Source organism: Lissotriton vulgaris, chromosome 12 (assembly GCF_964263255.1).
Source record: "Lissotriton vulgaris chromosome 12, aLisVul1.2, whole genome shotgun sequence".
NCBI lineage: Eukaryota > Metazoa > Chordata > Amphibia > Caudata > Salamandridae > Lissotriton > Lissotriton vulgaris.
The window spans coordinates 113,548,245-113,570,255 of NC_141700.1; the positions used below are offsets into that span (position 1 = coordinate 113,548,245).

General features: G+C 45.1%; 1 protein-coding gene across 5 annotated transcripts in view; it reads right to left on the reverse strand.

Annotated features, from left to right (window-relative positions):
- ANXA9 (annexin A9) overlaps window positions 1-22,011 on the reverse strand; it is a 281,466-nt gene that overhangs the window by 122,666 nt on the left and 136,789 nt on the right. For 4 of the 5 annotated variants that reach the window (XM_086947448.1, XM_086947450.1, XM_086947449.1 and 1 more), the window contains one exon: window positions 15,396-15,458. In XM_086947448.1, coding sequence (XP_086803574.1) covers window positions 15,396-15,443 — 48 coding nt within the window. In that variant the 5' untranslated portion in view covers window positions 15,444-15,458. Of the gene's footprint in view, window positions 1-15,395; window positions 15,611-22,011 lie in introns of all 5 variants that reach the window. The other variant, XM_086947452.1, reaches the window with a different exon arrangement.

Below are 22,011 nucleotides of genomic sequence, written 5' to 3' on the forward strand. Positions count from 1 at the left end.
AAACAAGAACAGATTGCGAAAAATCAATAGTGATCTAAACCCACTACTTACACTTTGCATACAGCTCCTTGATGCCGGCAAATCGATCACTGTGCTTGATTAGAAGGACGGGAACTCAGGACTGGAAGTTACAAAATGATCTTGGTGTCGAAAGCAGTAACCCACTTTACGTTAAATACAAATCTGTGATCTGCCTGTTACATGGTGCGCTTTGCAGCCGGCACATTGACCCTCTATGCTACTTTATGAGTCGAGACTGGACAAACACAGAGCTCTCCCAGAACGGCGTTAACCACTAGAGTTGTGTGACCACTATTCTAATCCGCTCCAAATTTCTGGGCGCACAATGATCTCTGCAGAAGGTGTCTTAACCAGTGCTTTAATTGGAAATATAGAAGTGCAGGTGCTCACTATTTAGAGTACCATTTTGTTACTAAAAAGTGCTGGTACTCTCCCATTAATGTATTACAGCAGTGTTGAGAAGTGCCAGTACTCTCCCTTTCAAATTAAAGAATTGCCGGGACTCGGTACCGAACAGTTCCTGCCCATTGAAAGCTCTGCTTTTAACCCTGTAAAATATTTTAAAATGCAGCCTTTTTGTGACTGACTAATCAAGAACAGTTTTACTGTCACATATGTCCTTGTTGCAAATTTCTTTACAGCGGATATTATATATTATATATATATTTTGACTGTCCGACTCTGCTTTCCAAGCTCCGCCCCTCGCGACTCCATCCACTTTAATCTGCCACACCTGACCCCCAAATTCTGGGTTCCTGGTCTGGAGAATTTTCTTTTCCCCAATTCGAGGACTGGTTGCAAGTATGGCAAACGCAGCACTTCCGGTGGGAGTCTGGCCACTGACTGCATCTCATTGGTACCAGGTGAACATTTGAAAGATCATTTGATAATTTCTGCAATTGCAAATGGCTCCCACTGGCACGTGCCTCTGAACAGCAGCATACAGCACGTGCACAGCAGTCAGACCGTAGCGTCCTGCGGACCTGACGCTTACTGCAACCCTCAGATCACACCAGTGTTAGAAGTGGGCGGGGACGGAAGGGCACGGCGTGCCCCTACTTCTAAAAATTATGCTAGTCCGTTCCCCTACTTCTTGGTGTTGAAAGGGCGTACCTGGACTGTAGGAATAGCCACTTTAAAATTACACCTTTTGTTTGCTTGAGTGGTTCAACGTGAATATTGACGAAGGTCGGGCGCGTGCTGCAACGTGAATATTGACAAGGGCCTCTGCACTGCACCCGACCTCCTCCCCTTCCCTGTTGTGTCTCGGGGCCTACAAAGTGAGACTGAAAGGGCCATCAGTGTAGCATAGCGCGAAAGCGGCTACCTCTGATGGCCCTGCTGCTGCCGTGAGACCGTGATTCACACCTCATTTGTGAGGACACTGCCTGCCTGCCCGCCCCCCTGTGACCTGTGACAAAGGGTTCTTTGGTGTCAAGCAGACTGACGGACGCCACCTTGGGGACTTTGTGACTTGCTGTAAATCTGCTCTTTCAATGTGTAGTGCCCTACTCAGAAGCCAGTGCAGTTGGCGGCACCACCCATGCCAGGCTCACTGCGGGCATTTAAAATTCCTGGAGAGCACTATATGTAAAACAGTGCACCGGTGCCATTATATATAGAAGCGTGTACTGAAATCACTATTATGTATAGCGGTGCACGGGAGAGAACTGCATATAAACAAGGCACAGGAGTGAGTGTTCATAAATCCGTTCACTGGAGAGCACTATATGTAAAACAGTGCACCGGTGCCATTATATATAGAAGCGTGTACTGAAATCACTATTATGTATAGCGGTGCACAGGAGAGAACTGCATATAAACAAGGCACAGGAGTGAGTGTTCATAAATCCGTTCACTGGAGAGCACTATATGTAAAACAGTGCACTGGTGCCATTATATATAGAAGCGTGTACTGAAATCACTATTATGTATAGCGGTGCACGGGAGAGAACTGCATATAAACAAGGCACAGGAGTGAGTGTTCATAAATCCGTTCACTGGAGAGCACTATATGTAAAACAGTGCACCGGTGCCATTATATATAGAAGCGTGTACTGAAATCACTTATGTATAGCGGTGCACAGGAGAGAACTGCATATAAACAAGGCACAGGAGTGAGTGTTCATAAATCCGTTCACTGGAGAGCACTATATGTAAAACAGTGCACTGGTGCCATTATATATAGAAGCGTGTACTGAAATCACTATTATGTATAGCGGTGCACGGGAGAGAACTGCATATAAACAAGGCACAGGAGTGAGTGTTCATAAATCCGTTCACTGGAGAGCACTATATGTAAAACAGTGCACTGGTGCCATTATATATAGAAGCGTGTACTGAAATCACTATTATGTATAGCGGTGCACGGGAGAGAACTGCATATAAACAAGGCACAGGAGTGAGTGTTCATAAATCCGTTCACTGGAGAGCACTATATGTAAAACAGTGCACTGGTGCCATTATATATAGAAGCGTGTACTGAAATCACTATTATGTATAGCGGTGCACGGGAGAGAACTGCATATAAACAAGGCACAGGAGTGAGTGTTCATAAATCCGTTCACTGGAGAGCACTATATGTAAAACAGTGCACTGGTGCCATTATATATAGAAGCGTGTACTGAAATCACTATTATGTATAGCGGTGCACGGGAGAGAACTGCATATAAACAAGGCACAGGAGTGAGTGTTCATAAATCCGTTCACTGGAGAGCACTATATGTAAAACAGTGCACCGGTGCCATTATATATAGAAGCGTGTACTGAAATCACTATTATGTATAGCGGTGCACGGGAGAGAACTGCATATAAACAAGGCACAGGAGTGAGTGTTCATAAATCCGTTCACTGGAGAGCACTATATGTAAAACAGTGCACCGGTGCCATTATATATAGAAGCGTGTACTGAAATCACTATTATGTATAGCGGTGCACGGGAGAGAACTGCATATAAACAAGGCACAGGAGTGAGTGTTCATAAATCCGTTCACTGGAGAGCACTATATGTAAAACAGTGCACTGGTGCCATTATATATAGAAGCGTGTACTGAAATCACTATTATGTATAGCGGTGCACGGGAGAGAACTGCATATAAACAAGGCACAGGAGTGAGTGTTCATAAATCCGTTCACTGGAGAGCACTATATGTAAAACAGTGCACTGGTGCCATTATATATAGAAGCGTGTACTGAAATCACTATTATGTATAGCGGTGCACGGGAGAGAACTGCATATAAACAAGGCACAGGAGTGAGTGTTCATAAATCCGTTCACTGGAGAGCACTATATGTAAAACAGTGCACCGGTGCCATTATATATAGAAGCGTGTACTGAAATCACTATTATGTATAGCGGTGCACGGGAGAGAACTGCATATAAACAAGGCACAGGAGTGAGTGTTCATAAATCCGTTCACTGGAGAGCACTATATGTAAAACAGTGCACCGGTGCCATTATATATAGAAGCGTGTACTGAAATCACTATTATGTATAGCGGTGCACGGGAGAGAACTGCATATAAACAAGGCACAGGAGTGAGTGTTCATAAATCCGTTCACTGGAGAGCACTATATGTAAAACAGTGCACTGGTGCCATTATATATAGAAGCGTGTACTGAAATCACTATTATGTATAGCGGTGCACGGGAGAGAACTGCATATAAACAAGGCACAGGAGTGAGTGTTCATAAATCCGTTCACTGGAGAGCACTAAATGTAAAACAGTGCACTAGTGCCATTATATATAGAAGCGTGTACTGAAATCACTATTATGTATAGCGGTGCACGGGAGAGAACTGCATATAAACAAGGCACAGGAGTGAGTGTTCATAAATCCGTTCACTGGAGAGCACTATATGTAAAACAGTGCACTGGTGCCATTATATATAGAAGCGTGTACTGAAATCACTATTATGTATAGCGGTGCACGGGAGAGAACTGCATATAAACAAGGCACAGGAGTGAGTGTTCATAAATCCGTTCACTGGAGAGCACTATATGTAAAACAGTGCACTGGTGCCATTATATATAGAAGCGTGTACTGAAATCACTATTATGTATAGCGGTGCACGGGAGAGAACTGCATATAAACAAGGCACAGGAGTGAGTGTTCATAAATCCGTTCACTGGAGAGCACTATATGTAAAACAGTGCACTGGTGCCATTATATATAGAAGCGTGTACTGAAATCACTATTATGTATAGCGGTGCACGGGAGAGAACTGCATATAAACAAGGCACAGGAGTGAGTGTTCATAAATCCGTTCACTGGAGAGCACTATTTGTAAAACAGTGCACTGGTGCCATTATATATAGAAGCGTGTACTGAAATCACTATTATGTATAGCGGTGCACGGGAGAGAACTGCATATAAACAAGGCACAGGAGTGAGTGTTCATAAATCCGTTCACTGGAGAGCACTATTTGTAAAACAGTGCACTGGTGCCATTATATATAGAAGCGTGTACTGAAATCACTATTATGTATAGCGGTGCACGGGAGAGAACTGCATATAAACAAGGCACAGGAGTGAGTGTTCATAAATCCGTTCACTGGAGAGCACTATATGTAAAACAGTGCACTGGTGCCATTATATATAGAAGCGTGTACTGAAATCACTATTATGTATAGCGGTGCACGGGAGAGAACTGCATATAAACAAGGCACAGGAGTGAGTGTTCATAAATCCGTTCACTGGAGAGCACTATTTGTAAAACAGTGCACTGGTGCCATTATATATAGAAGCGTGTACTGAAATCACTATTATGTATAGCGGTGCACGGGAGAGAACTGCATATAAACAAGGCACAGGAGTGAGTGTTCATAAATCCGTTCACTGGAGAGCACTATATGTAAAACAGTGCACTGGTGCCATTATATATAGAAGCGTGTACTGAAATCACTATTATGTATAGCGGTGCACGGGAGAGAACTGCATATAAACAAGGCACAGGAGTGAGTGTTCATAAATCCGTTCACTGGAGAGCACTATATGTAAAACAATGCACTGGTGCCATTATATATAGAAGCGTGTACTGAAATCACTATTATGTATAGCGGTGCACGGGAGAGAACTGCATATAAACAAGGCACAGGAGTGAGTGTTCATAAATCCGTTCACTGGAGAGCACTATATGTAAAACAGTGCACTGGTGCCATTATATATAGAAGCGTGTACTGAAATCACTATTATGTATAGCGGTGCACAGGAGAGAACTGCATATAAACAAGGCACAGGAGTGAGTGTTCATAAATCCGTTCACTGGAGAGCACTATATGTAAAACAGTGCACTGGTGCCATTATATATAGAAGCGTGTACTGAAATCACTATTATGTATAGCGGTGCACGGGAGAGAACTGCATATAAACAAGGCACAGGAGTGAGTGTTCATAAATCCGTTCACTGGAGAGCACTATATGTAAAACAGTGCACTGGTGCCATTATATATAGAAGCGTGTACTGAAATCACTATTATGTATAGCGGTGCACGGGAGAGAACTGCATATAAACAAGGCACAGGAGTGAGTGTTCATAAATCCGTTCACTGGAGAGCACTATATGTAAAACAGTGCACTGGTGCCATTATATATAGAAGCGTGTACTGAAATCACTATTATGTATAGCGGTGCACGGGAGAGAACTGCATATAAACAAGGCACAGGAGTGAGTGTTCATAAATCCGTTCACTGGAGAGCACTATATGTAAAACAGTGCACTGGTGCCATTATATATAGAAGCGTGTACTGAAATCACTATTATGTATAGCGGTGCACAGGAGAGAACTGCATATAAACAAGGCACAGGAGTGAGTGTTCATAAATCCGTTCACTGGAGAGCACTATATGTAAAACAGTGCACTGGTGCCATTATATATAGAAGCGTGTACTGAAATCACTATTATGTATAGCGGTGCACGGGAGAGAACTGCATATAAACAAGGCACAGGAGTGAGTGTTCATAAATCCGTTCACTGGAGAGCACTATATGTAAAACAGTGCACTGGTGCCATTATATATAGAAGCGTGTACTGAAATCACTATTATGTATAGCGGTGCACGGGAGAGAACTGCATATAAACAAGGCACAGGAGTGAGTGTTCATAAATCCGTTCACTGGAGAGCACTATATGTAAAACAGTGCACTGGTGCCATTATATATAGAAGCGTGTACTGAAATCACTATTATGTATAGCGGTGCACGGGAGAGAACTGCATATAAACAAGGCACAGGAGTGAGTGTTCATAAATCCGTTCACTGGAGAGCACTATATGTAAAACAGTGCACTGGTGCCATTATATATAGAAGCGTGTACTGAAATCACTATTATGTATAGCGGTGCACAGGAGAGAACTGCATATAAACAAGGCACAGGAGTGAGTGTTCATAAATCCGTTCACTGGAGAGCACTATATGTAAAACAGTGCACTGGTGCCATTATATATAGAAGCGTGTACTGAAATCACTATTATGTATAGCGGTGCACAGGAGAGAACTGCATATAAACAAGGCACAGGAGTGAGTGTTCATAAATCCGTTCACTGGAGAGCACTATATGTAAAACAGTGCACTGGTGCCATTATATATAGAAGCGTGTACTGAAATCACTATTATGTATAGCGGTGCACGGGAGAGAACTGAATATAAACAAGGCACAGGAGTGAGTGTTCATAAATCCGTTCACTGGAGAGCACTATATGTAAAACAGTGCACTGGTGCCATTATATATAGAAGCGTGTACTGAAATCACTATTATGTATAGCGGTGCACGGGAGAGAACTGCATATAAACAAGGCACAGGAGTGAGTGTTCATAAATCCGTTCACTGGAGAGCACTATATGTAAAACAGTGCACTGGTGCCATTATATATAGAAGTGTGTACTGAAATCACTATTATGTATAGCGGTGCACGGGAGAGAACTGCATATAAACAAGGCACAGGAGTGAGTGTTCATAAATCCGTTCACTGGAGAGCACTATATGTAAAACAGTGCACTGGTGCCATTATATATAGAAGCGTGTACTGAAATCACTATTATGTATAGCGGTGCACGGGAGAGAACTGCATATAAACAAGGCACAGGAGTGAGTGTTCATAAATCCGTTCACTGGAGAGCACTATATGTAAAACAGTGCACTGGTGCCATTATATATAGAAGCGTGTACTGAAATCACTATTATGTATAGCGGTGCACGGGAGAGAACTGCATATAAACAAGGCACAGGAGTGAGTGTTCATAAATCCGTTCACTGGAGAGCACTATATGTAAAACAGTGCACTGGTGCCATTATATATAGAAGCGTGTACTGAAATCACTATTATGTATAGCGGTGCACGGGAGAGAACTGCATATAAACAAGGCACAGGAGTGAGTGTTCATAAATCCGTTCACTGGAGAGCACTATATGTAAAACAGTGCACTGGTGCCATTATATATAGAAGCGTGTACTGAAATCACTATTATGTATAGCGGTGCACGGGAGAGAACTGCATATAAACAAGGCACAGGAGTGAGTGTTCATAAATCCGTTCACTGGAGAGCACTATATGTAAAACAGTGCACTGGTGCCATTATATATAGAAGCGTGTACTGAAATCACTATTATGTATAGCGGTGCACGGGAGAGAACTGCATATAAACAAGGCACACGAGTGAGTGTTCATAAATCCGTTCACTGGAGAGCACTATATGTAAAACAGTGCACTGGTGCCATTATATATAGAAGCGTGTACTGAAATCACTATTATGTATAGCGGTGCACAGGAGAGAACTGCATATAAACAAGGCACAGGAGTGAGTGTTCATAAATCCGTTCACTGGAGAGCACTATATGTAAAACAGTGCACTGGTGCCCTTATATATAGAAGCGTGTACTGAAATCACTATTATGTATAGCGGTGCACGGGAGAGAACTGCATATAAACAAGGCACAGGAGTGAGTGTTCATAAATCCGTTCACTGGAGAGCACTATATGTAAAACAGTGCACTGGTGCCATTATATATAGAAGCGTGTACTGAAATCACTATTATGTATAGCGGTGCACGGGAGAGAACTGCATATAAACAAGGCACAGGAGTGAGTGTTCATAAATCCGTTCACTGGAGAGCACTATTTGTAAAACAGTGCACTGGTGCCATTATATATAGAAGCGTGTACTGAAATCACTATTATGTATAGCGGTGCACGGGAGAGAACTGCATATAAACAAGGCACAGGAGTGAGTGTTCATAAATCCGTTCACTGGAGAGCACTATATGTAAAACAGTGCACTGGTGCCATTATATATAGAAGCGTGTACTGAAATCACTATTATGTATAGCGGTGCACGGGAGAGAACTGCATATAAACAAGGCACAGGAGTGAGTGTTCATAAATCCGTTCACTGGAGAGCACTATATGTAAAACAGTGCACTGGTGCCATTATATATAGAAGCGTGTACTGAAATCACTATTATGTATAGCGGTGCACGGGAGAGAACTGCATATAAACAAGGCACAGGAGTGAGTGTTCATAAATCCGTTCACTGGAGAGCACTATATGTAAAACAGTGCACTGGTGCCATTATATATAGAAGCGTGTACTGAAATCACTATTATGTATAGCGGTGCACGGGAGAGAACTGCATATAAACAAGGCACAGGAGTGAGTGTTCATAAATCCGTTCACTGGAGAGCACTATATGTAAAACAGTGCACTGGTGCCATTATATATAGAAGCGTGTACTGAAATCACTATTATGTATAGCGGTGCACGGGAGAGAACTGCATATAAACAAGGCACAGGAGTGAGTGTTCATAAATCCGTTCACTGGAGAGCACTATATGTAAAACAGTGCACCGGTGCCATTATATATAGAAGCGTGTACTGAAATCACTGTTATGTATAGCGGTGCACGGGAGAGAACTGCATATAAACAAGGCACAGGAGTGAGTGTTCATAAATCCGTTCACTGGAGAGCACTATATGTAAAACAGTGCACTGGTGCCATTATATATAGAAGCGTGTACTGAAATCACTATTATGTATAGCGGTGCACGGGAGAGAACTGCATATAAACAAGGCACAGGAGTGAGTGTTCATAAATCCGTTCACTGGAGAGCACTATATGTAAAACAGTGCACCGGTGCCATTATATATAGAAGCGTGTACTGAAATCACTATTATGTATAGCGGTGCACAGGAGAGAACTGCATATAAACAAGGCACAGGAGTGAGTGTTCATAAATCCGTTCACTGGAGAGCACTATATGTAAAACAGTGCACTGGTGCCATTATATATAGAAGCGTGTACTGAAATCACTATTATGTATAGCGGTGCACGGGAGAGAACTGCATATAAACAAGGCACAGGAGTGAGTGTTCATAAATCCGTTCACTGGAGAGCACTATATGTAAAACAGTGCACCGGTGCCATTATATATAGAAGCGTGTACTGAAATCACTATTATGTATAGCGGTGCACAGGAGAGAACTGCATATAAACAAGGCACAGGAGTGAGTGTTCATAAATCCGTTCACTGGAGAGCACTATATGTAAAACAGTGCACCGGTGCCATTATATATAGAAGCGTGTACTGAAATCACTATTATGTATAGCGGTGCACGGGAGAGAACTGCATATAAACAAGGCACAGGAGTGAGTGTTCATAAATCCGTTCACTGGAGAGCACTATATGTAAAACAGTGCACTCCAGATGGCGGACACCACCTTCCGATACCTGGGAATACAGATATATAGAGAGGCGAGCATGATGATAGACGGCAACCTGGGGAGGGCCATTAGAACGCTGAAGTCACAAATTCAATTTTGGCTTACATTGCCGCTCTCCATACCCGGTAGAGTGGCAATTTCCAAGATGGTGATGTTGCCCCGTCTTATCTACTACTTCACCAACCTGCCGTTCCAGATCCCAGCGGTAACATTCAAGACCCTCGACTCCCTGCTCACTGAACTTGTGTGGGGACATGGCCGCAGGCGCATAGGGCTGGCTAAGTTACAGCTTCCCACCAACTCCGGAGGCATGGGCTTACCGGACTTTAGGGCTTATCATTATGCATGTCAGCTACAATGGTTGGCTTACTGGGTGGCGGGCCGCAATCTTCATGAGATTAATCTAACACAAGATGACCATGCTAAGGGGAAAATACACATCTTGCTCCTACCTGGATCGGATCTACCTAGAAACACTACGCCACTCCTCAAATTGGCGATCACACATTGGCGGAGGGCATTGAAATATACATCCACCGGGACACCTTATGGCCCCACAATACCACTCTTGGGCATACCACTGGGCCCGGGCACACTTACAACGACTCTACTGGAGCCCTGGCATGACGCTGGTGTGACACATGTGGGTGACCTGTTTGCGGAGGGGCACTTATTGTCCTTCGAAGACTTCAGAACCACGCAGGGCATACCCGGCGGCTCCTTTCTCCTGCATGCCGGTCTCCGACACTATATCTTGCGCAATTGGTCACCCGACGGACGGGAGCCTATTGCAAATCCTCTAGTCACAATGCTTTACCTCATGGGAACGGGCGGCCATCTAACTAAGTGGCTCACTGTTAGCATTAAATCGGGGAGGGCGCTTACACTGGCACCACTACGGGCGACATGGGAAGCGGATATTGGGAGGCCATTGAGAGATAAGGAGTGGGAGCGCATACTGCAATTCCCCAGAAAGGTAGCTAGAAACCCCAAGTACAAGTTCATCCAACTGATGTTGCTACATAGAGCCTACCTAACACCGCACCGCCTACATATGATGTTCCCTGCATCCAAGAGCAACTGCCCCCGATGTGATGCAGACGACGCATCTCTGGTACATATGATGTGGCAATGCCCCAAACTGGGGTATTTCTGGACCACTGTCCATGAATCACTTGAGAAGGCTGGTACATTGGCCCGATCACCTACACTGGAACACACGCTCCTAGGGCTAGGTCCATCGACCCGCACCAGGACCGTGGCGGCGCGCTTCTCGGATCTGGCCCTGTTGTTGGCGAAGCGTGCCATCACGATACGGTGGAAATCATCGAAACCGCCCAACCCTGACCTGTGGAGGGCGGAAGTTGTACGCTGGGGTAAGGCTGAGGGCGAGGCACTACAAAGGGAAGAGAGTAGGGGCCTCCGCAAGACACCTATCTCACTGGAATGGTTTGACACTTTGGGGGTATTCGAGGCTGGCAATGACAGTGATGAAGAGGATATTAGTGAATAGCCAATTGGGGTGCGGTTACGCCCATACTCATTCTCCTATACACTGCCCCGAACAATACCTGCGGTGCACTATGAGGTAACACGGGTAGCTCGAACCCGTCTGTCGCATTACGTTACCTAACCAGTCTGTGTATTAACCTCAACTATGTGTAAATGACTAGAGTGTGACCCAAATAGCGATATTTAAATCATGTGCCTATTTAGAGAGTGAAAGGTGGGAACTCGCAGGGGTGGAGGGTGGGAGCGGGAATGAACGGGGTTTGTTAGTTGTTATGATTCATCGACAAAATGAAAAATCGAATTTACCAAGTTTGTATATTTGCTATGAGCGACCGTATACATGTAACACGGAGTTTAACACTAGTATTGTATATGCACACCTATATTCTGTTGTTGCTCTCCAACTTTGCTAATAAAAAGATTTAAAAAAAAAAAAAAAATGTAAAACAGTGCACTGGTGCCATTATATATAGAAGCGTGTACTGAAATCACTATTATGTATAGCGGTGCACGGGAGAGAACTGCATATAAACAAGGCACAGGAGTGAGTGTTCATAAATCCGTTCACTGGAGAGCACTATATGTAAAACAGTGCACCGGTGCCATTATATATAGAAGCGTGTACTGAAATCACTATTATGTATAGCGGTGCACAGGAGAGAACTGCATATAAACAAGGCACAGGAGTGAGTGTTTTTACATCAGTTCAACGGAGATCGTTATATGTAAAGCAGTGCACCGGTATTATTATATATAGAACTGTGATTGGTGCACTGGAGAGCACTGTATATAAACAGGGCTCAGGAGCGAGTACCTATAAATCTGCTCACCAGAGGACGTCATATGTAAAGCAGTGTACTGGGATGATTATATATAAAAGCAGTGTAGGAGAGGTACTGTATGTAAAGTGGTGTGCTGCCTGATTATATGTAAAACACTATTTTAGGGCCCATCCTTCTGTTTATCTTTGCCGTTTTGCACTAGCATCGCACTGCCTTTTCTTGATCCAGATGCATCCATTACTTATTTCGTGGTTCATTATATCGTAATATATACTGTATATATTTCTACTTGTCATGTAAAGCGCTCTGATACTCGCAAGAGTCTTGTTCGTGCTATATAAAACCTTCAAAATAAATCAAATAAATACATGTCAATAGGCCCGATTTGGGCAGGAGACGCCCAACCTTTAAAGCCAAAGCCAGCTTTATTTCTGCAGCCTGCGGCTTCTGCAGAAGTCAATGGGGGAAAATAATTCTTCCGTTTATTTTAATCAAATCTCCCTCTTTACTCTTCTAAAATGTTGGCATTTTGCTCCACCGAAGGGCATCTATCCCGATCTGCCACTGCTCTCTGTGCTGCTGGTAGGGGCCAGACACTGCTGTCCCTGCCTATCTCAATCCAGACGTGCAGTTTAACCTATAATTACAGTACAGAGGCTCTGCTGATGCCCTTTAAGTCTTTTTCATGCCCTAGCCCTATGTGCCCCATGGGCAGTTTGCAGTCTATGGATGAAATGCCAGGAAGTGAGGGTGGTGAGGGATGGCTGGATCTGGGTATACTAGAAGCAGGATAATAAGAAATACCAGGGAGTGAGGGGGAGCTAGGGGAGGGCAGGATGTGGGTATGCTAGAAGCAGTGTAATGAGTGATGCCAGGAAGTGAGGGGGAGCGAGGGGAGGCCAGGATGAGGGTATGCTAGAAGCAGGGTAATGAGTGATGCCAGGAAGTGAGGGGGCGTGAGGGGAGGCCAGGATGTGGGTATGCTAGAAGCAGGGTAATGAGCGATGCCAGGAAGTGAGGGGAGCAAGGGGAGGCCAGGATGTGGGTATGCTAGAATCAGGGTAATGAGCGTTGCCAAGAAGTGAGGGTGGCGAGGGAGGGCTGGGTCTGGGTGTGCTAGAAGCAGGGTAATGATATGCTAGGAAGTGAGGGATAGCGAGGGGAGTGCTGGGTGTAGGTATGCTAGAAGCAGGGTAATTCCAGAGAGCATGGGAGGCGTGGAAGGGTTCAATGTGGGTACGCTAGAAGCAGGGTAAGGAGCGATGTGAGGGTGAACAATTGGGTATGCTAGAAGCAAGGTAATGGGTGATACCAGGAAGTTTGGGTGGGGAGGGTGGGCTGGAGTTGGGTACTCTAAATATAGGGTAATGAGCGATGCCGGGAGGTAAGGTTGAGGGGGATTGCATGATCTGGGAATGCTAGAAGTTGGGTAATGAGGGATGCCAGGATACAGAGGGATGAAGAAAGGGCTGAATCTGGGTATGAAGAAGCTGTGAAATGAGTGGTGCTAGGAAGTAAGGGTGGAAAGAGGAGAAATGACCATGTAAGCTAGAAGCTGGGAGAATGAATGATTCTAGGAAGTGGGGGTTCCGAAGGGAGGTCGAGATCCAACTATGGCTAGACCTAGGGTAATGAACGATCCCGGGCAGTAAGGGTGGCGAGAGGAGGGCGGGACGTGGGTGTTCTAGAGTAGGGCAATAATAAGCGGTGCAAGGAGGTAGAGGACGAGGGAAGGGCTGAACCTGTCTATGCTAGAAGCAGGGTAATGATGTCTAAAAAGTAATGGTAGTGAGGGGATGGTTGGATCTGGGTATGCTAGAAGTAAGGTAAGTTGGGATACCTTTAAGTAAGGTTAGCAAATAGGGTTTAACTCTAGTAATGCTATAAGCAAGGTAACTAGCAATGCTAGGAAGTAGCGATGGCACCGGAAGGGCTGAATCACTCCTAGAACTAAGGTAAAGAGCAATGCTAGGAAGTAAGGGTGGTCAGAGGAAGGCTGAACCTGGGTATCCTCCAAGTTTTGTAGTGAGTGATTTCAGAAACTAAGCAGGACGAGATGAAGGCTAGATCTAAGGTTGGTAGAAGCATGGCAAAAAACTAGAACATGAAGTAAAGGCGGTAAGGGTAGAGCTGAAGCTGGGTATGCTAGAAGCAATGTAATGAGTGCCAGGAAGTAAGGGTGGTGATGGGAGGGCTGTATTTGGGTATGCTAGATGCATGGTAATGAGCAGTGCTAGAAAGTGAGGAGGGTGAGGGGAGAGCTGGTTCCTGACATCCAAAAAGTAAAGTAATTACCGTTGCCTTAAATAGGGGTGGCAACAGAATGGTTTGATCCTGGGGTGCTAGAAGTAGGGTAAAGGACAATGCCAGGAAGTAAGGTGACAGGAGGGATATACCCTGTATGCAAGGAGTTGGGTAGTTAGTGAAGCCAGAACCTAAGGGTGACGAGATGAGGGTTGGATCTAAGTATGGTAGAAGCATACTAACGACTATGCCAGGGGCTAAGGGTGCAAGGGTAGGGCTGAACCTGGCTATGCCAGAAGCAGGATTTTGTTCAATGCCAGGAAGTGAGAGTGGGAGAAAGCAAAGCTGGATCTGGGTATGTTAGAAGCGGAGTAATGTGCGATGGCAGGAATTAAAATTGGGGAGGGCTAGATCTGGGTTTGCTGGAATCAGGGTTAAGAGTGAGGCCAAGATGTAGGTTGGCAAGAGGAGGGCTCAACCCTGCTATGCCAGAAGTACAGTAATGAGCGATGCCAGGAAGTAATGGTGGCAAAGAGAGGACAGAACATGGGTATGTAAAAAGCAGGGTATTGATTGATGCCAGAATGACGGTGGGAAGGGGAGGCTCGATCTGGGGATGATACACAGAACCCTTGAGGCCAGTCCAACTCACCCATTGGTGCCTCCATTTTGCATTGCAAACTCACCAGGGATTTGCAATGCAGGAAGTGCCAATGAAAGAAACTGCATGGCTCTGAGACAAATGGCTTATAATTTCACTTATAAGCGTATTTGGAATATTCTGTGATTGGAAACATGTCCCACATTGTAAATGAATTAAATATAAACAGCTTATATATTAATCCTCAAATGAACATGTTTATCGATTGTTTGAATTAAATAACGTTATAAGCTGTAACTGGTCAGTGAAATGCCAAATGCACTAAAAATTGATATGTTTTGCTATTTTTAGCCACACCTCCGACTCTGCCCACTAATACAATCCTCTCCTTATTCCCGCCCCCTGAGTCTCCGCCCACAGTTCCCCTACTTTTTTGTCCCCACCTCGACCACTGGATCACACAGGCATCGCGGGAGCGCCGGGATTTCACGAGCACCAATTCCAGAGACACACTCACCTTATCTGCCAGGGAGAGCTGTCCGAGAATCTCCAACGGTAGCGACATCCTGGGGTTTTAGCACTGCAAAAGAGAGAAAAAAACAATATGAAACAACAAGATTAAAAAAAAGATGACGTAAAAAGTTACGAAAAATGGAACAGTTGGAGTTATACAAAGATGGTCTAATTAGAAACCCATGGCAGCTTTGGGCGGTGGCTCAAACCACATCCTTTCTGCACCCCACCCACCTACCTGCCCAGGTGCAGACTCCAAACACAGACCCAGCATCAGAGGTACCTACCTGCCGAGAGCTGCCTCTGCCACTCCGGGCTGTGCCCTCCTTGCGAGCACAGCGCACCCCGCTCACCCACGCCCCCTGCGGCTCGTCCCGCCTCGCCGCCGCTGGATCTGGAATGTGCGCAAGATCAACAGAGACAATGCATCTAGGGCCAGGCCCTGCCCCGCATCGTGCCCGCTGGGAAGGAGGATGGCAGCTCCTGTCCGCTCCCGCCCCACTACGGCAGGCAGAGGGGCTGGGCACGGGCCGGTCCGATGTATGAAAGACTCAGGCAGCGTCTCGAAAAGGGCTTTTCAACCCAAAATGATTTCACCTCAGCCTCACCATACCGTCCTAGGTATTCACACACCAGGCACGTGACTAAATTGGGATTGGGATTACAGCAAACAAATGATGGACGGAATGCTGACAATGCAAACATTCTGTCACAGATCTGGAAATCCGTCATTCTTTTGCTCACCACACCACCCCAGTTTGGACCCAGCCATATGCAAATCAGTCTTGACCCTGTGCCCCATGGGAACAGTCCAGACCGAACTGCCAAGCCAGGCCCTTCCTGGACCGGAAACAAGCATCCTGGGACTGGTTTCAGGGTATGTCATCCTTCCTCAGCCAGGCTAGCTTGAATCCAGTGGCACAATTGGGATCGGTCCAGTAGTCTTTCACAGAACCCACATCTGCTGCATTTCACAGGCAAGCACATCGGACATGCCAGGGTCGGACTGGCCATTCGGTCCCTCGGGCATTTTCCTGGGAGGCTGCATGCTAGGGGCGTTTCTCGCAGCAGGGGGAGGCTGCCATGACCCACTATGCCCCTTGACCAAATTCTAGTCGCATTCTACTGTTATCGCTATGAATATTTATGACAGGGCTAATTTTCCAGTCCACCACTACTACTGTATCAGAGATAGGTGGAGTCAAAGCTTCTCTGAGGATGTGGCGCAGCGGCCAGGGGGAGCTGGGTACCTGGGTTCGAGTCTCGGCGTCAGCGCACCATCCTGTGATTCTGGGCACATCACCTGGATATCCTCATGAGTGATACGCTGCGCTATATGAATCTACAAACGAACTAAATGACATCACTCCTAAAGCGTGGAATGACCAGGCGCTACACATAAGCTCCTCCTCCTCACTTCTTGGATTCCACAAGAAGCGGAGGACATGGCTTTTCGAGTAGTCCCACTAGGCCCTGGGTGTGGATAGACTCACACCTGCTCAGCGCTAGGACACTCTCCCATCTGATGGAGCGCTCTAATAATTTGCATAACATAACTGGTATCCAACACACGCACCCCACAAGAACTGACTATTAGGCATCCCCCCCCCCCCTTTCAACGGACATGTAACTGATTTGACCTCCCCAGCCCCACAAGCCTTTAGAGACCCCTGAGCCATGACTGAATGCCCTGGTTCACCTCCACGCCTTTCAAAGGCCCTGCTTGCGACTTTCCTTTTTTTTTTACAGGTTTATATAGCGCTAACTCGACCCAAAGGTATTGGAGCGCTTTCCCGAGCTCCAGTTGCATTACACATTAATTTCTTGGTAGGCACGTGGAGATTGCGTGATTTGCTCAGAATCACAGGAAGCAGAGCAGACGCCGAGACTCCAACCTGGTTCCCCAGCTCCAAAGTCGGCAGCTCTAGCTATAAGGCCACAACCTCTCCAGTACCTTCCTCAGCTCTACGGGCCTGTCTGCAGCCAACAAGCCAGCTTGCAAAAACTGATACTCCAAATTGCCTGGCAGGGTATGTATGACTATGTGGTATTTCTATAGCGCAAACCTAGAAAAAAGGCAGGGGGCACTGTACAGTGTCAAGCGCTATATCATTCATATGAAGGCTTCAAAGTCTGTACACCTCCCACCACTGCAGCTGGCATTTTGTGGACTTTTATTTCATACTTAAACAACTGCACATCTGATTTATGTGTGCATTCTTGCTTTTTATGCACATATAGGACACTCACCACAGGTTTGCATAGGAGATTGTACATGCACTTATAAAGTGTTTAGCCTTGCACTTCGACGTCCAAAGAAATGGAAATTGCACTTACGCAAGTCTGCCGAGGTGTACTGCAATGGACAACACTTCAAAGGGGTTACCCAGGACCCTGCACCTTCTCCAGAACCCCTAAGACTCACACCTGCTGGTCAGCAGCAAAGGTGGGTCCTTTGGTTGTTTCAGAGACATATTTTAGGAAGGAAGCCTGTTTGCCAGGGCCCAGGGTACTGTTCAGGAGGCCACTGCCACTCGCACTACCAACTGGACCCGCCATCGTTGCCACATGCTAGTATAAACGCCCCCCAATAAACATCACACTCCTATAAATGTGACAGTTTAGACACATCCAAACCACCCAAAAGAGTAATAAAGGCCTGGACAGATGTGTATTTAATTGTTAAACTGAAGTCCTCCACTAAAACATAGACAAACAGTGCAACCATATGGTGGACTGGCATAAGTTAGTTCCAGTGTTAGCAACAAGGGGCTGGTGCAGAGCACCAGCAAACACCAGCACAAATTAAGCACTATGAAAGCCTCCATTTTGGCCTGTATACTTCCATGGGCTGTGAACAGCTGCCCATTTTAATATGCTTTGGTAGAAAAAATCCCTCCTATATACATTGAATGAGGAAGTCAGTTGTTCTAACAATTTATAGTGCATATGTAAAGAGTATACATTTATACTGCATGTGCCCTGTGCATCTCTAGAGTGTACTTAGCGTCTCGAGTACTGATTAGTGATGCTTAAGCAAAACCATGGCCAGGTATTGAAGGGTGTGCCTTACAAGGCTGCACTGTATCTATGTAAAATATTTTAGAAAAAACTTTGAATCTAGAAGTGTCTGATGTAATGTTCCCACAATTTTAGGTCAGAAAACAAATAATATATGTTTCATTTCTCCAGCCTCTATTCTCTGATTCAGTATCTACCACTATTCAATTTTAGGGTTCTTGCGAGTTGCTACGTTTCCTCTCTGGAAATGCTTGCTACAGGGCCAGACCGGGGAACCAAACACAGCCCTGGCTAAAATGCTCAAACCAGCCCTCTCCCATCGTCCCCTCATGCTCTCTCGCGCTTTCTTTCTCTTCTCTTTAATCACTTTCTCTCTAATTTCCCCCACCCTCCTTCTCTTTCTTTCACTCTTAAAGCCTTCCATTGCCTGCTGCAATTAACCTAGGGGAGCTGGGGAAAGTGACAGAGGCACCAGGAGTAGCCCAATGCTTTCAATACCGGCCTCCCAGGGCTCCAGCCCACTGGGGAAATGCCTGCTGGAATAAAAGGCCCGCCCAGCCCTGGTTTGATATACAAGGCACACATTTTATTTACTTTTTGGTTCTGAAGAAACATTGTTAACAGCATTCAGACTAGTTAAATTTGGAGTTATCTAGGACAGGAAATGGCACATATTGGCTACTACTGGTTCAAATCAAATGCCTCTTGGTAGAGGTGAGAGTTACACAAAAACTAGCCCTCGTCTCCAATTTCAGAACGATACAAACATTGGCAAATCCAAAAGTAAGCAACCAATGCCAGAGCTATTGGCTTTACCAATGCTTGTGAAATGCCATTCATTACTAATAAAGAAAGAGTACAAAACTCTAAAAGGTCCTTATTTCGACGAGAAAGAGCAAGGGTCTCTTGGCTCTAACAAAATTAGTAGGCTCGCCTCGAGGAGCGAGAATAGATGGGTAACTTGAGGCAGGCTGATCTTCTCCCGCGCCGTCAACCCCGCAGCCTTCCAACAGGTTTGCATCACCATCGTTTGCGCCTTTGGCAGCCTTGGTGAGCTTGGGGGTTTAAGCCCTGTTAAACAATTGGACTTCCTTTGGCCCAGCAGAAGTTGGTGGCATCTGGGCCTTTTAAAGGTTGTATAGCGTTTGACGAGGTTGCCAGCCTTGGATGCTCCTCGTCGCTCCTTCATGGTATGTATTTCCTTAAGGCGTGGGCAGTACCCTTGCCTTTAAATGGAAAATTTTATCCAGAAAACAATGGTTCCTGTGGCATATCACTTTATCAATTACTTAATAGACTAAGGCTTGATAACAATCCAAGTATTGGAGAGAGGGTGGCAACAAAAAGAGAGAAACACAATCATACCAGTTTCAAACCATTTTTTGTATTTTTTGTATTTCAAATAACAAATAAATAAAATTGATTTGACTGCGACATACAATATAATATACAACGTGCAATGTGTCCCAAGTGATTTGTGAACTAACCAAAAACAATGTGTGTACAGTTAAGTGAGCTATACAAGTTTCAATAATGGCTATTTACAAAAAGGAGACATGACTCAAAGCAATTATTTAAATCAATTGTAGGACAGCAGCTATAGTGCGTCGACAGCGTTTCGACCCTTAGAATGAGGGTCTCATCAGGACTGGGAGTGAGGGACGTCTTATACTGGGGTAGTCGTGAGTTTGAAACAAACAATCTCCTGAAGGCAGCGATCGGGCTGGATTGAAACGCGCACAGGTATTTCCTGTTCACTCTGCGCATTGACGGTATTAACCGCTACACTAAAATAGAACACATTACCAAGTTGTCCAAGACAGTGTGCCCGGCTGGGTTCACTGTAAGTAAATTCAATTTACTTTTACACGCATGGGTTAAACTCACTCTCCAATACTTGGATTGTTATCAAGCCTTAGTCTATTAAGTAATTGATAAAGTGATATGCCACAGGAACCATTGTTTTCTGGATAAACGCATTACCCTGGTTCCGTTGTGAGTAGGGTCTCCCTTGTTCTCTTCTTTCGCGTTTAAATGGAAAATGGCATGCCCACTTCTCATTGCACAAATTCCAGTTATTGCTGTTTTAGTATCTTTTTACTCATTTAACACCATCTCTGCAGGGCAAATGTTGCCATATGGACTACTGGGCTTTCTCCAAAAAACCCTTTTATTTGGTATACACACAATGACCATGCTGATGCCCCGATGGCCAGGCTAGTGCTGTGTAGCTGCCTATATAGTTCAGTCCTTATTATAATCGGAGTCAATCAATCAAACAAACTTGTAAAGCACGCTACTCACCCGTAAGGGTCTCAAAGCGCTGGGAGGGGGGGTGGGGGGGGGGGGTGAGTGTCTCTCTCACATGCCCTTACCCATCACACCTCCAAACTCTATGTCTCATAACTGGATAACCACACCTCGGTAGTTATCGAGCACATGAAAACTCTGCCCATATGGGATAAAAACAAAGAGAACACCCTTCCAACCACTCACCCTATATGGTACAAGTCGCTATCAATGCGGGTAAGTGTTTCAGTGCCCCACATATGGGTAGTAAGCGCCATAGAAATGCTAAAACAGACATCTGAAGGATGAGGAAAAAGATGGATTTCACATAAATTAAAAGCAAAAACTGATATATACATCAATTTAAGCATGTTAAAAGGTTGTGGACGCACATAATAAAAAAGTTGAGAGGTGTGATACCTCATGTGCGAATAGGACTATCTCTTAGTGTATCATTCAGATACATGAGTGAACACTAGTACTTCGAATTGTCAGGGTATTGAAACATTGTATGTAGTGTATATATATATATATATATATATATATATTTGTATGTCCTTTTTGTAAGTTTATGTATATATTATTGTTTGTGCTTTTGATTAATTTATGTGAAATCATTTGTTGGTTCAGAGGCCGACCCAACGGCATGTGTGTGAAAATAAATCATTGGTAATGGTTTGTTGGAAAGCTATTGATAAACGCCAGGTTAATTAATTGTGCCTTGTCGTCAAATAAGCGTGAAATGTATCCCTCCGTACTCTTTTTCCTCATCCTTCAGATGTTTCATGCCCATGTATAGGAGGGTCATTTAGGCAAAACCCCCCTTTTTTTTGGTTGCTAAAACAGACACGTCTGACTGCACCCACCGATAGGTCTTCCAGATTGTGCCGTAGGTCCATGTGGTTCGCCTAGTCATACCTGACACAGGTATGTGGTCCATCACATTTTTCATGTAATAACCCCACAGCGTCACGTGTAAGGTGTCAGCACAAGAAACTCATGTGATCATTGTTCTGTAAGGTAGAGAACTGAGACCATTCTGCAGGGAACGGCCTGCACCTCATCCTCCACATACCACAACCTGACTGTGTGTCCATTGTATTCACCCACACATAAAGGAGCCGGCGGAGCTTGTTTTTGCGGTTCTTGTGTAAGCACCGACTGGCATCCAGCCCCCTCCTACGCATACATCAACCTCTATTCCTTGTTTACTTGAAACCTGCCCTGGCCCCTGCCCCGCCTCCACATACAAATATATCCCTACAGTGTGGTTTGCAAGAATGTGGCGTGTGATTGTATTGATTGGCCAG